This window comes from Saccopteryx leptura, chromosome 6 (genome assembly GCF_036850995.1).
Source record: "Saccopteryx leptura isolate mSacLep1 chromosome 6, mSacLep1_pri_phased_curated, whole genome shotgun sequence".
Classification (NCBI taxonomy): domain Eukaryota; kingdom Metazoa; phylum Chordata; class Mammalia; order Chiroptera; family Emballonuridae; genus Saccopteryx; species Saccopteryx leptura.
The window spans coordinates 2,407,775-2,421,028 of record NC_089508.1 but is presented as its reverse complement, the minus strand read 5'-3'; the positions used below and the strand labels follow the sequence as shown (position 1 = coordinate 2,421,028).

General features: G+C 47.6%; 1 protein-coding gene across 4 annotated transcripts in view; it reads right to left on the bottom strand.

Moving 5' to 3' along the window:
* The window catches only part of PPP1R13B (protein phosphatase 1 regulatory subunit 13B), a 90,940-nt gene extending 82,354 nt beyond the window's left edge, over positions 1–8,586 (bottom strand). For all 4 annotated transcript variants that reach the window (XM_066344532.1, XM_066344534.1, XM_066344533.1 and 1 more), the window contains exon 1: positions 8,309–8,586. In XM_066344532.1, the coding sequence (XP_066200629.1) occupies positions 8,309–8,317 (9 nt within the window). In that variant the 5' untranslated portion in view covers positions 8,318–8,586. The remainder of the gene's footprint in view (positions 1–8,308) is intronic.
* Between the last annotated feature and the right edge of the window lie 4,668 nt (positions 8,587–13,254).

The window sequence follows — 13,254 nt, the reverse complement described above, 5'->3', positions numbered from 1 at the left end:
CCTTGTGTTTCTCCAGTATGCTGGGAATGCTCCTACCACAGGGCCTTTGCATTTACTTGAGCTATGATTACAATCACAACAAGTTATAAATCATGATTCTGCCCAAACTTCAGTTAGCATGTGCTCAAGATACACTAACAGTGCCACTAGTAAGATTGTGTACTGAACTGTAAACTTAATATTTCGAATGCCATTTACTAACTTTAATCAAAACTACCTCATTAAAAAATAAACAAACAAAAAACTACCTCTTTTTTCCAGTCTTTTTATTATCCTGCATGATGCCAAATGCAAAGGTTATTTTACAAAATCCAGTAACAGGTTTTACTTACCGGTTAGTATGAATAACTGTCATACATCTATCTTTGCAGAGAAATAAAACAAAGCAATCAAGCCAAGAAAGTGTCAGAGTAGAACTTGATCACCTCCTTTCCTTCATTTTGCCTAGAACCACGGTTTGTGAAATAACTATGGCAATAGCACTTCGAGGCAGCAATCCCACCAAACTTTTACTGAGAAACTATTGCCCATCTGTGCAAACACACACAAAAATGCATACTACCAACCAGTTATATAACTTTAATACAATAACCAGGTGATATTTTTAGTTTCTATCCGGTAAAAATCCTAAGTAACTCTTAAGCATATATGGCATAGAGTCACAGACTGTTCACAGTAGGACACTGAGAGAAAGAAAAAAAAGATACGTTTAACATATTTACATTTAAAACAGAGTTGTCCCCCACCTGACCTGTGGTGGCACAGTGGATAAAATGTTGACCTGGAATCTTGAGGTCACCAGTTTGAAACCCCAGGCTTGCTCGGTCAAGGCATATATAAGAAATAACAACTCTGAGTTGATGCTTCCCCGCTCCTCACTCACCTCTTTTCTCCCGCTCTCTTCTAACATGAATAAAATTTAAAAAAACAAAAACCCCCTCCACAACATCAGAGTTGTCACCCAATACTCCAAGGTTGCAGGTTCGATCCCCCATCAGGGCACATACAAGGATCAAACCATAGATGTGTAAATAACTGGAACAACAAATGGATGTCTCTCTCTTCTCTCTCTCTCAAATCAATTAATTAAAAAAAAATTTTTTTAAACAGATCTGTCCCTTACGATGGTGAAAGCTATCACTTTTCATGAAAACAATTCACCTTGGTATTCTTTTAAATAGTAAGCTTGGCCCTGGCCGGTTGGCTCAGGGGTAGAGCGTCGGCCTGGCGTGCAGGAGTCCCGGGGTTCGATTCCCAGCCAGGGCACACAGGAGAAGCGCCCATCGGCTTCTCCACCCCTCCCCCTCTCCTTCCTCTCTCTCTCTTCCCCTCCCGCAGCCAAGGCTCCACTGGAGCAAAGTTGGCCTGGGTGCTGAGGATGGCTCTGTGGCCTCTGCCTCAGGCGCTAGAATGGCTCTGGTTGCAACAGAGCGACGCCTCAGATGGGCAGAGCATCGCCCCCTGGTGGGCATGCTGGGTGGATCCCAGTCGGGCGCATGCGGGAGTCTGTCTGACTGCCTCCCCATTTTCAACTTCAGAAAAATACAAAATAAATAAATAAATAATAAATAGTAAGCTTCATTTGAGCTGAGCACAAGGGGGAAAATTTAGCCAAACTCATTTACTAGCACCTCTAGCAAAATGCCTTGACTACAGCAAACTCCCGTAAGTGACTGACATAAAGGCTAGAAGCAAAGCCTTTTGAGACAATTCGTTTTCAAACCTTGTTTTACCTACCAGCAACTAGCTAGGGGACCTTAAGCAAGTTGCCTTACCTCTTGAGCCTCAGTTCTTCATAAAAATAAAAACATCACCACAAACCGATGACCCAGTGCCTTAGCATACATGACAAATACCATTCACTGAGCTCTTACTATTACTAAATTGGATTGTAGGAAGTTAAATAGCTGTAAAACTTTATGGCTGTACTTAATATTGTAGCCTTTAGAAGAGTTCTCCACGTAGACCACTTTTAAGTTCAATAAAACTAATAAGAGCTTTAATATACACATCTTTGTATGATCAAGGCTTTGCTTTACCTTTTATGAATTTTTGGGCAATCCAAAGGTTAGAAATAGTTTTATTAAGCCCTGGCCGGTTGGCTCAGCGGTAGAGCGTCGGCCTAGCGTGCGGAGGACCCGGGTTCGATTCCCGGCCAGGGCACACAGGAGAAGCGCCCATTTGCTTCTCCACCCCTCCGCCGCGCTTTCCTCTCTGTCTCTCTCTTCCCCTCCCGCAGCCAAGGCTCCATTGGAGCAAAGATGGCCCGGGCGCTGGGGATGGCTCTGTGGCCTATGCCTCAGGCGCTAGAGTGGCTCTGGTCGCAACATGGCGACGCCCAGGATGGGCAGAGCATCGCCCCCTGGTGGGCAGAGCGTCGCCCCTGGTGGGCGTGCCAGGTGGATCCCGGTCGGGCGCATGCGGGAGTCTGTCTGACTGTCTCTCCCTGTTTCCAAGCTTCAGAAAAATGAAAAAAAAAAAAAAGAAATAGTTTTATTATTTTAAATGGTAATATTATGTCTATAATTTTTGTTTTAAAAAATTTAAGAGTTTTACGCTGGCCAGGTAGCTCAGTCTGTTAGAGCATCGTTCCAATATGCCATGGCTGTGGGTTCAATCTCCAGTTAGGGCACATACAAGAAACAACCAATGGCCCCTGGCCGGTTAGCTCAGTTAGCTCATTGTCTGGAAACACTAAGGTTGTAGGTTTGATTCTGGTCAGGGCACATACAGGAAGCAACCAATAAACGCACAAGTAGAACAACAAATGAATAATTCTCTTTCTCTCCCTCTAAGATCAATTAAAAAAAAAAAATCAGACCAGGCAGTGGCACAGAGGATAGAGTGTCGGACTGGGAAGCAGAGGACCCAGGTTCGAAACCCCAAGGTCACCAGCTTGAGAGCGGGCTCATCTGGTTTAAGCAAGGCTCACCAGCTTGAGCCCAAGGTCTCTGGCGTGAGCAAGGGTCACTCTGTTTGCTGTAGCACCCTGGTCAAGGCACATAAGAAAAAGCAATCAACGAACAACTAAGATACTGCAACGAAGAATTGATGCTTCTCATCTCTCTCTTCCTGTCTGTCCCTCTCTCTGCTTGTCTCTATCACAAAAAATAAATAAATAAAAAAAATTTTAAATCAACCCATGAATGCATAAATAAGTGGAAGAACAAATCAATGTGTCTCCCTCCCCCAAATCAATAAATAACTTTAAAAAGTTAGATTAGCCCTGGGTGTCTCCGTGGATAGAGCGTCATCCCAGCAGGCTGAGGTTGTGGGTTCTATCCCCAGTCAGGGCACATATGAGAAGCAACCAATGAGTGTACAATTAAACAGAACTAAGTGGAACAACGAGTTGATGCTTCTTTCTCCTCCTTCTTCCTCTCTCCTCAAACTAATAGAAAAAAAAATTTTTTAAATAGAGTTCAAAAAACTTTGTCTTTGCTTTCTGTTTACTGAATTAGGCTATAAATTCAAGCCTATCAAGTGACTTATTTTTTTTAAAGATTTTATTTATTGATTTTAGAAAGAGGATAGAGAGAGAGAGAAAGGTGCGGGGAGGAATAGGAAGCACCAACTCATAGAAGTTGGCTTCTCGTGTGCGTTGACTGGGCAAGTTTGGGGTATTGAACCAGTGACCTCAGCATTACAGGTCGACACTTTATCTGCTGTGCCACCACAGGTCAAGCTCAAGTGACTTAATTATTAATTAACAGTAATAGTGAACATCTACTGAGCTCTTCCTATCTACTCTATCATACAAATATACTTGGGCAGTTTACTAAAAAAGCTGCCAAAACAAGGTATGTCAGGTTACCTCAACCTTAGATGTAGCCAATAGTAATATTATTGACCTTCCTGAAAGTACCTGCTATATATCAAGTTTGGGACTAACCATAACCATCTGGTAATCACCAGGACTAACTCATTTTACAGAGAAGAAACTGAGGCCCAAAGAGTGTTAAGTCTAAAGGTCACACAGTTACTAACAAGAGAGGACTAGAAGCTAAGTCTCCCTACTTCCAGTTGGTTTTATCAATTACATGACAGCCAATGGTATATAAAGAAAAAGACCTATTCCAATACCTTCAAATGTTTCAATATGGTTAAGATAACGAATACCTAAAATAAGTGGTTTAACGAGAATTAAATATTTAAGCACAAGGTAATATAACCCATAATCTACAGTACATATGCTAAAAGGGCTCCTAAAACAGAAATGAGTGGAATCAGCTAGTCACATTGTGTGGTATCTCCCGGAGGGAAGGAGTCCCACTGCTTATCAAACATTATCAAACACTACCACCAGAGTAAGAAGACATTTCAGAGCCATATGACTTCCTTTACTCAAGTTCACATTCCTTTGGAAGAGGAAAAAGTATCTTTAGTGCCATTCCCCAGATACCTTCCACCTAGGCACAGAAAGTTTTACCAGCTGATAAATGTTCGCTCTTTTTCAAAAAAAATGATGCTGACTAGTGATGAAGACAGTTTTCATCCTTTTATGCTCTGAATCAGGCTATTTTAATTAAAATTCTTAATTCTATCAAAGTTGCTTAGGCATAGCCTAAATGTTTTCAGGTCTGGATCTTGGGGACAAGCCAACAAATAATCTTTAAAATACAGCCCACTTGGGCCCTGGCTGGTTGGCTCAGTGGTAGAGCGTCGGCCTGGCATGCGGGAGTCCCAGGTTCGATTCCCACCCAGGGCACACAGGAGAAGCACCCATCTGCTTTTCCACCCCTCTCCCTCTCCTTCCTCTCCGTCTCTCTCGCTTCTCCTCCCGCAGCCAAGGCTCCATTGGAGCAAAGTTTGCCCGGGCGCTGAGGATGGCTCCGTGGCCTCTGCCTCAGGTGCTAGAATGGCTGATTAAGGCAGAGCGACGCCCCAGATGGGCAGAGCATTGCCCCCTGGTGGGCATGCCGGGTGGATCCCTGTCAGGTGCATGCGGGAGTCTGTCTGACTGCCTCCCCATTTCCAACTTCAGAAAAATACAAAAAAAAAAAAAGAAAGAAAAGGAAAAAAAAATACAGCCCATTTGTTTCTTGAGAAAGCATTTTTAAATGTCATCCTGACAAAAAGATGAATAACTACAGATGCTAGCATGCAAAACTATTTTGACAAGTGAGAATTCCAAAACATAACTTTGTTTAAAAGTAGACAGTCATGGAACTCTATGTAATAGGCAAACTGAAGACTTCCACAAAGACTATGTCAGATGAGAACATAGATACTTTCCCATCAATTTCCAACAGCTGAGAGAGGGGGTGCTGCAGTGAACCATCTGATCAATTCAAAGTCACCATAGCCAGTACACACAAATTGCCAATTCTCAAATAAATTAATTGAAATATAATCTAAACCTGTGTTGCCCTAAGTGGGAGCTAAACACGTGGCTACCGAGCAACAGAAATGTGCTGGTCTGAACCGAGATGGGCTGTGAAGTGTAAAACTTCACCCAGTCATACTAGAGTCACACCAGATTTCAATGATGTAGTATAAAGAGAAGTGTTGCAGTAGTTAATGTCTTGTATTGATTACCTTCTGAAATTAGTGTTTTTGATATAATGAGTTTATAATAAATATTACTTTAAAATATCCTTTTAATGTAGTTACTAGAAAATTTTAAATTGCGTTCATGTGGCTAACATTGCATTCCAATTGGAGGTGCCACTCTCTACAAACTATGCAAAATATGAACCTAATCTCACTTTGATGATGAACACCAACTACACCAGGGGCAGTCAACCTTTTTATACCTATCACTCACTTTTGTATCTCTGTTAGTAGTAAAATTTTCTAACTGCCCACCGGTACCACAGTAATGGTGATTTATAAAGTAGGGAAGTAACTTTACTTAATAAAATTTATAAAGCAGAGTTACAGCACGTTAAAGCATATAATAATAATTACTTACCAAGTACTTTATGTCGGATTTTCGCTAAGTTTGGCAGAATAAATCTTTATAAAACAACTTACCATAGTTAAATCTATCTTTTTATTTATACTTTGGTTGCTCTGCTACCGCCCATCATGAAAGCTGAAACGCCCACTAGTGGGCGGTAGGGACCAGGTTGACTACCACTGAACTACAAAATAAAGGAAGAAAATCTTATCTGTATCTTGCAGTTTTAAGATAGTGTCAAGTGGCCTGACCTGTGGTGGCGCAGTGGATAAAGCATCGACCTGGAAATGCTGAGGTTGCCGGTTCGAAACCCTGGGCTTGCCTGGTCAAGGCACATATGGGAGTTGATGCTTCCTGCTCCTCCCCCCTTTCTCTCTCTCTCCTCTCTCTCTCTCCTCTCTAAAATGAATAAAAAATAAAAAAAAGATAGTGTCAAGTGAGAATCGCGTTATCAAAACTTCTATTAAATTTACAATCAACCCCAACTGTGTTCACAGAGGAAGAACTCACTCCTACAAGTCGTATTTTTAGGGATCCAGAAGGAAATACTAAGTTAAAGGCCACACAGAGGGACTAAGAGAAATACCATCTGTTTTTAGAAGGCATTTTAAAAACAAAAGCAGCGTGTTTTAAATAGTTAACAGACCTATCTGGTCTTTTTTAAAGCAGTATTTGATTATTTTGAGTATGGTGATGAACCTTCCCAAATGCTAGCTAAGCAAACTTCTTTAACAAGGAAACCTGGTGAGGCAGAGAGGAGAAACTCTAACCTTGTAAAATTGAAGTAAAATGTCTGAATGTACCATGTGAAACATATAAATCAAATAGTTTTTTTTAAACAGGGTATTTAGAATTAAACATTATACCAATAATGAAATCAGTCAACAGTTGGCAGTCTTCTATGTTATTATAGTGTTAATGCATCACTTTTAACAGGTCTAACTAAAACTGCTTTCAAAATTCCAACTCACCAAAAAAAAAAAAAAAAAATTCCAACACACCATGATGCCTTTTCCAAATTCAGCCAGAGAGAAATCAGGGAGGAGCAGTTTCCAAGTACCTTATCTTGCGGAGGTTAAAATTAGACATTGACAATGCAGAGCCCCATTAACAATAATAAATATTTGCAGGGCATTCTGTCTGACAAGTGCTTTTGAACACATCATCCTTTGTGATTGTAGAAGACAGCCCACGGACACTGGTTATGTCTTCATCCTTACTAAATTCCTGGCTGGGAGGCCTTGACTTGTTCAAGGTCACATAGCTTGAAAAGTAGCAGAACCAGTACCTGACTCTGAACCTTCTGATGCCCATCCAATTCTCCTTCCATTACAAGACATTCATTCATCGATAACCCAACGTTTGGAAACACAACACGCTCCCGGATCCAAGGAAGGATCTAAGGATCAACCAGGTCAAACCTTAAGACGCTGCCAACAGGACGTCTCGGAATCAGTTCAAGAAGGGGAGAAGAGATTATCCAAAGAGGAAATGACTTGAAAGACGGGCGGGGGGGGGTGGTGTGAATCTAATCTAAAAGGTCGGGGGGGGGGGGCGCTGCACAGCAGAAAAACCGTGTTCAAGCACAAAAATGCCTGAGGTTTTCAACGCCGGCACTGCAGATGAAGGGAATGACTGGGTTGTGACTTGACTAGAAACGTGTTTGAGAATTCCACTTCAGGCGCTTAGGAAGCCAGGCGGCCGCTCCGGGTGCCCCCGTCATGACCTCTGCCCCCCCCCCCTCCAGCAGCCCACGGGCTATGCAGAGACAGGTAAGGGGACGCGGTCACGGCAGCCAGGGTCGTGTCCAGCCCCGCGTCCCCGAGGGCAGGACAAAGGCGGCGCCACCGCACGCGCACCTGGCTCCACCTCCGCAGCCCGGTGACAGCGGCCCGAAAGCAAAAAACCCCGACAGCAGACACGGGCCCTGCGAACCCGTCCCCCACCCCCACCCCGCGTTCTCGGGGCCGGACGCCAGCGCGGAGACACCGCACGGGGGTACCCACGCCCCGGCGACGGGGCTGCGAACCCAGCCAATCTCCGCCGGCGGCGCCGCGAGCCCCGGGGCTGGGCGGGCGCCACGCGCCGGGACGGACGGACGGACGGAAAATGACGGGCTCCGGTTTCACCGCCGGCGTCCCTCGCGGGCAGGAAAAGCCGCGGCCCAGGGGGTGCCAGCCCGGGTCCCCGCCCTCGGACCGCCGGCCACCGACGCCCGGCCCCGTGCTGGCAGCCCGGCGCGCCCCCACCTGCCCGCCTGGGGGTCGCGGGGCCCGCAGGCCACTTCCTTCCCCGCCCGGCCGGCCGATCGGCCGGCCTCGCGCGGAGCCTGGGTCGGGGAGCGCGGGAGGAAGGGGGCTTGGCTGGCTGCCCACGAAGGAAGCCGCCGCCGCCGCCCGCACCCACCGGCATCATCGCGACGCGGGTCCGCGACGTCCTCAGCCGCCTGACAGGACGCTCGGCGCCGCGCCCGCCGCTCCGGACGCCCTCGCAGGCCGTGCACCGGCGCCGCGCTCTCGGGTCCTCAGCAGCAAGGCGGCGGCTGCGGCAAGGCGAGCTGCGGAGCTTGGCCGGCCTGTTGCGGCCGCCGACGCGCTGCGTCGCTGTCCCACGACCTGCCGCCGCCGCCACTACCGCCTCCGCCTCCGCCCAACCTCCGCGCGCCGCCTGCCCGCCCGCGGGCTCTCTCCTCAGCCCCTGCAGGCCCCGCCCCCAGCGCGTCGCCCGCACGGGGCCGATCGCCCCATTTGATTGGCCCGACGGGGAAGGGGCGTGGTGTGAGGCGGGGCTTCTAAACCCCGCCCGTCCAACCTCGCTCCCGGTGGCGGCCAGGTGCGAGCGCGCCCGTGCGCGTCCGCGCTCCCGCTGCGGGGAGGGGGGGGCGGGGAGGGGAGGGCGTGCCGCAGACTCCCGGCCGCTTGCCTAACCCTGTGTGTCCGCCTGTGGGCTCCGGGCGGTGCCGGACCGAAAGCCTAGACTCTCGGGGACATCGGGCGTGGGAAAATGGAGGCCCAGAAAGGGAAGGGCCCTGCCGGGACCCCGCAGCAAATTACACTAAGGCCAGGACTCTGGGAGGCGGGGTAAAGGGGAAGTGGGGTGCGCCCGCGTCCGACCGCAGCCTGACACCCTGCTCCTCGCGCCCCGTGGGGCTGCAGGCTAGGCGCCCGGTGCGAGGGGTGTGCATGCGCCCCGAACCATCCACGTGACCCGGCTCCGCATTGCTCAGGGTCAACCCTAGAACGCGCCTGGCGCTCTGGCCCTGGACAGCTGGTTGGACCCCACCCCGTTCTGGCGTCTTCTTGGGGCTCCCAGTGTCCTGCGCCCTAGGCCAGAGGGCCTCCGCTCTCCAGGCTTGACCCTTCACACAGGCGGTACCCCCAGCCTAGAACGACTGTGCCCACCGGTGCCAGCATCCTTCGTGGCTGGACTTTCCTAAGGCAGGGTCCAGTCCTCATCTCTAGGCTCCAGGTCTCTCCTTACAGCCTTGTCTCCCGTGACACCCTTTCCTCTGGCTTGAGTGTCTGAATGACAGAGACCTGGGCAGGACCACCCATGTGTCCATAGCCATGCTGGGCTTTGGAGCGAGATACTAGGAAAAGGCAGGCATCCTTTCTGTGCCCTCCACACTGTGCCAGTCACTTGAATCCTGACACAGATGAGTCTGTGTCCACTGAAATGTCCACAAGCACCTAGAACATGAAGGTCTGTTTATTGCCACAAGCACCAAAGGCCATAAACCACCTTGGAAAGGGCCCAGCTACTTGGAGAAGGCAGCAGGTTGTGCTCAGGGTCCCTCTATAACCTGTCTGCTCCTCTAAGAGGTTCCAGACTGCAGAATGGGGCTGAGGGCAAAGAGGGAGAGGCCAGGGAGAAACCATTGTCCTCTTCATGGGGAGCCACTCTGCTCTTAAGAGACCATAGTGCTGCCTGACCTGTGGTGGCGCAGTGGATAAAGCGTCAACCTGGAAACACTGAGGTTGCCGGTTCAAAACCCTGGGCTTGCCTGGTCAAGGCACATATGGGAGTTGATGCTTCCTCCTCCTCCCCCCTTCCCTCTTTCTCTCTCCCCTCTCTATAATGAATAAATAAAGTCTTTAAAAAAAAAAAAAAAAAAAAAAAGAAAGAAGCCCTGGCCGGTTGGCTCAGCGGTAGAGCGTCGGCCTAGCGTGCGGAGGACCCGGGTTCGATTCCCGGCCAGGGCACACAGGAGAAGCGCCCATTTGCTTCTCCATCCCTCCGCCGCGCTTTCCTCTCTGTCTCTCTATTCCCCTCCCGCAGCCGAGGCTCCATTGGAGCAAAGATGGCCCGGACGCTGGGGAGCCTCTGCCTCAGGCGCTAGAGTGGCTCTGGTCGCAACATGGCGACGCCCAGGATGGGCAAAGCATCGCCCCATGGTGGGCGTGCCGGGTGGATCCCGGTCGGGCGCATGTGGGAGTCTGTCTGACTGTCTCTCCCTGTTTCCAGCTTCAGAAAAAAAAAAAAAAATGGAAAAAAAAAAAAAGAGACCATAGTGCACATGAGTATGTGTGTGTGTGTGTGTGTGTCTTAGTGGCTGAGAGTGTAGACCTCACTGTATCACCTCAGACAAGTTACATCTCTCTGTATCTCAATTTGTCCATCTCTGTAATAGGAGGTTACAATAATAATAGTCCCTGCCTCATGGGATTTGGGATTGCTCAGACATGATGTAGGAAAAGCTCCTAGCACAGCTTGTGGATCATGGTAGCTGCCCATGCATAGCAGTTTTTTGTAGTTATGCTGTCATGAGCAAGCAGGCTTAGTGTACAAATGTTTCTGGGAGAGGGATCATCCAGAGATTCTTGAATTTACACATATTGGGCTTCAGTGGCTAATGACATTTCTTCTGGGAGCAGGGTTGGGGACAGAACAGGAAGATCTGGGTAATAGGAGATCCTAAATAAGAACTCAGAGACCCAGGTTCTAATTCTAGTTCTGATTCTGACTCCCCATGTAGCCTTAGGGACTTGCACCCCATCTCTAGGTCTCAGTTCCCCCTCTGTAACTAAAGAGGGGTTAGATTTTGTAATTGCTGAAGGACTTCCAGCTCTGGCATATTAATGTTCATGAGTTGTGAAGGAGCTCTGTGCCGTGATGGCCCACTAAGCCAGGCAAGGGACAAGCTTTGCCAGAGTACTGCAGAGAAATGACCCCTGAGGTAAGATGATCAAAATGGGCCTACTCTCCTGAGAAGGGGAGCCTTAGCCTTTGGGGGCTCTCCTCCTCCTCCTCCTCTCCCTCCTGCTGCAAACGCCTAGCATTAGGCCATATCACCTGGCATCTAGACCAAGGGTGTTCCTAATTGCCCTCCCTGCTCTAACCTCCTCCACGCCCTACGCCCAAACCATCCCACACACAGACATAATTAGGTCATGCATACACACTCCCGCCCTGCAAAGCTTTTCTAGATGTCTCCCTTATCAGCCAGACTAAAGTTCACAAGGAGGCCCTTTCAGGAGTCACCGCTGATGGTGGGATACAAAGTTAGGGTGATGGAAGATGTCCAGATTGTTCAGAGATGCACATGCGCCTATGTCAGGGGTTTGGAATTTGCTTTAAAACAGCTCAGCAGAAGGGAGAGCGAGCGAGGCAGGGAGGGCCTAACTGAGGCAAGCATACGCGGCAAATTCTCCATCATTGTTGACTATGGGTGATGGGTATATGAGATGCATTGTGGTTTTTTTTTTATCTACTTTGTATGTTTGAACTATTATATATTAAAATGATGAAATGCTCTTTAAAGGAAATCGAAAGGCCATTTGGGGAGAAAAATCAGTATAGAATCATTTTTACATAAAGTGCTTTAACCAACTGAGCTAGCCAGCCAGGACTTAAGGAATTCTTGAAGGATCCACAGAATACTAATAAAGCAATGACTGGAGGTGAGAATGGGAACTTAGTAGATAAGGGACAGAAATTGGAGTGCTACTATACACTCTTACTTTTTATTTATTTATTTATTTATTTATTTGAGAGAGAAGCAGGGAGAACAACGGAGAGACAGGAACATCCAGCTGCTCTTGTATGTGGCCTGACTGGGAAATCGAACTGGCAATCTACATGTTCCCACACTACTATTTTTTTTTTTTTTTAGAGAAGAGATAGAGAGAGAAGGGGGGGAGGAGCAGGGAGCATCAACCACCATATGTGCCTTGACCAGGCAAGCCCAGGGGTTTGAACCAGCAACCTCAGTGTACCAGGTTGACACTTTATCCACTGTACCACCTCAGGTCAGGCCCCACACTACTATTTTTTAAAAAATAAACTTTATTGGCCCTGGCTGGGTATATAGTTGGTTAGAGTGCTGTCCAGCTACGCCAAGGTTGCGGTTCATACTGATCAGGGCACCACTGAATGCACAACTATCTGTAACAACACATTAATCTTTCTCTCTCTCTGAAATCAATAAATAAAATTTTAATTGAATGACAAGATAACCTAGACATGTTTTCTTTGAATATATGTACCCTGATTTATTGATGTCACCCCATTAAAATTAATAAAAATTTATTTATTAAATAAATAAATAAAATTTTAGGCCTGACCTGTGGTGATGCAGTGGATCAAGCGTCGACCTGTAACAATGAGGTTGCCGGTTCAAGTCCCTGGGCTTGCCCAGTCAAGGCACATATGGAAGTTGATGCTTCCTGCTCCTCCCCCCTTCTCTCTCTCTCTCTCTCTCTCTCTCTCTTCTCTAAAATGAATAAATAAAAATAATTAAAAATAAAATTTTAAGTAAAAATGTATTTTTAGAACCATTTTAGATTTACAGAAAAATTGCAAAGATGATAGCATTCCAGAATTACTCCCCCTCTCCTCCACATTCCCTATTATTATATCTTACATTAATATAGTACATTTATGACAACTAATGAACCAATATTGAATCATTGTTATAAACTAAAGCCCAATGTTTATTCAGATTTCCATAGTTTTACCCAGTGTGCTTTGTTCCAGGGTTCCATGTAGGACCTCATGTTACAGTTAGTCATCCTGTGTTCTTTGGCTTCTCTGGGCTGTGACAGTTTCCCAGACTTTCTTTGTTTTTTATGACCTTGACAGCTTTGAGGAGGACTGGTTAGGTGTTTTGTACAATATTCCTCCGCTGAGCCCTGGCTGGTTGGCTCAGCGGTAGAGCGTCGGCCTGGCGTGCGGGGGACCCGGGTTCAATTCCCGGCCAGGGCACATAGGAGAAGCACCCATTTGCTTCTCCACCCCCCACCCCCTCCTTCCTCTCTGTCTCTCTCTTCCCCTCCCGCAGCCAAGGCTCCATTGGAGCAAAGATGGCCCGGGCGCTGGGGATGGCTCCTTGGCCTCTGCCCCAGGCGCTAGAG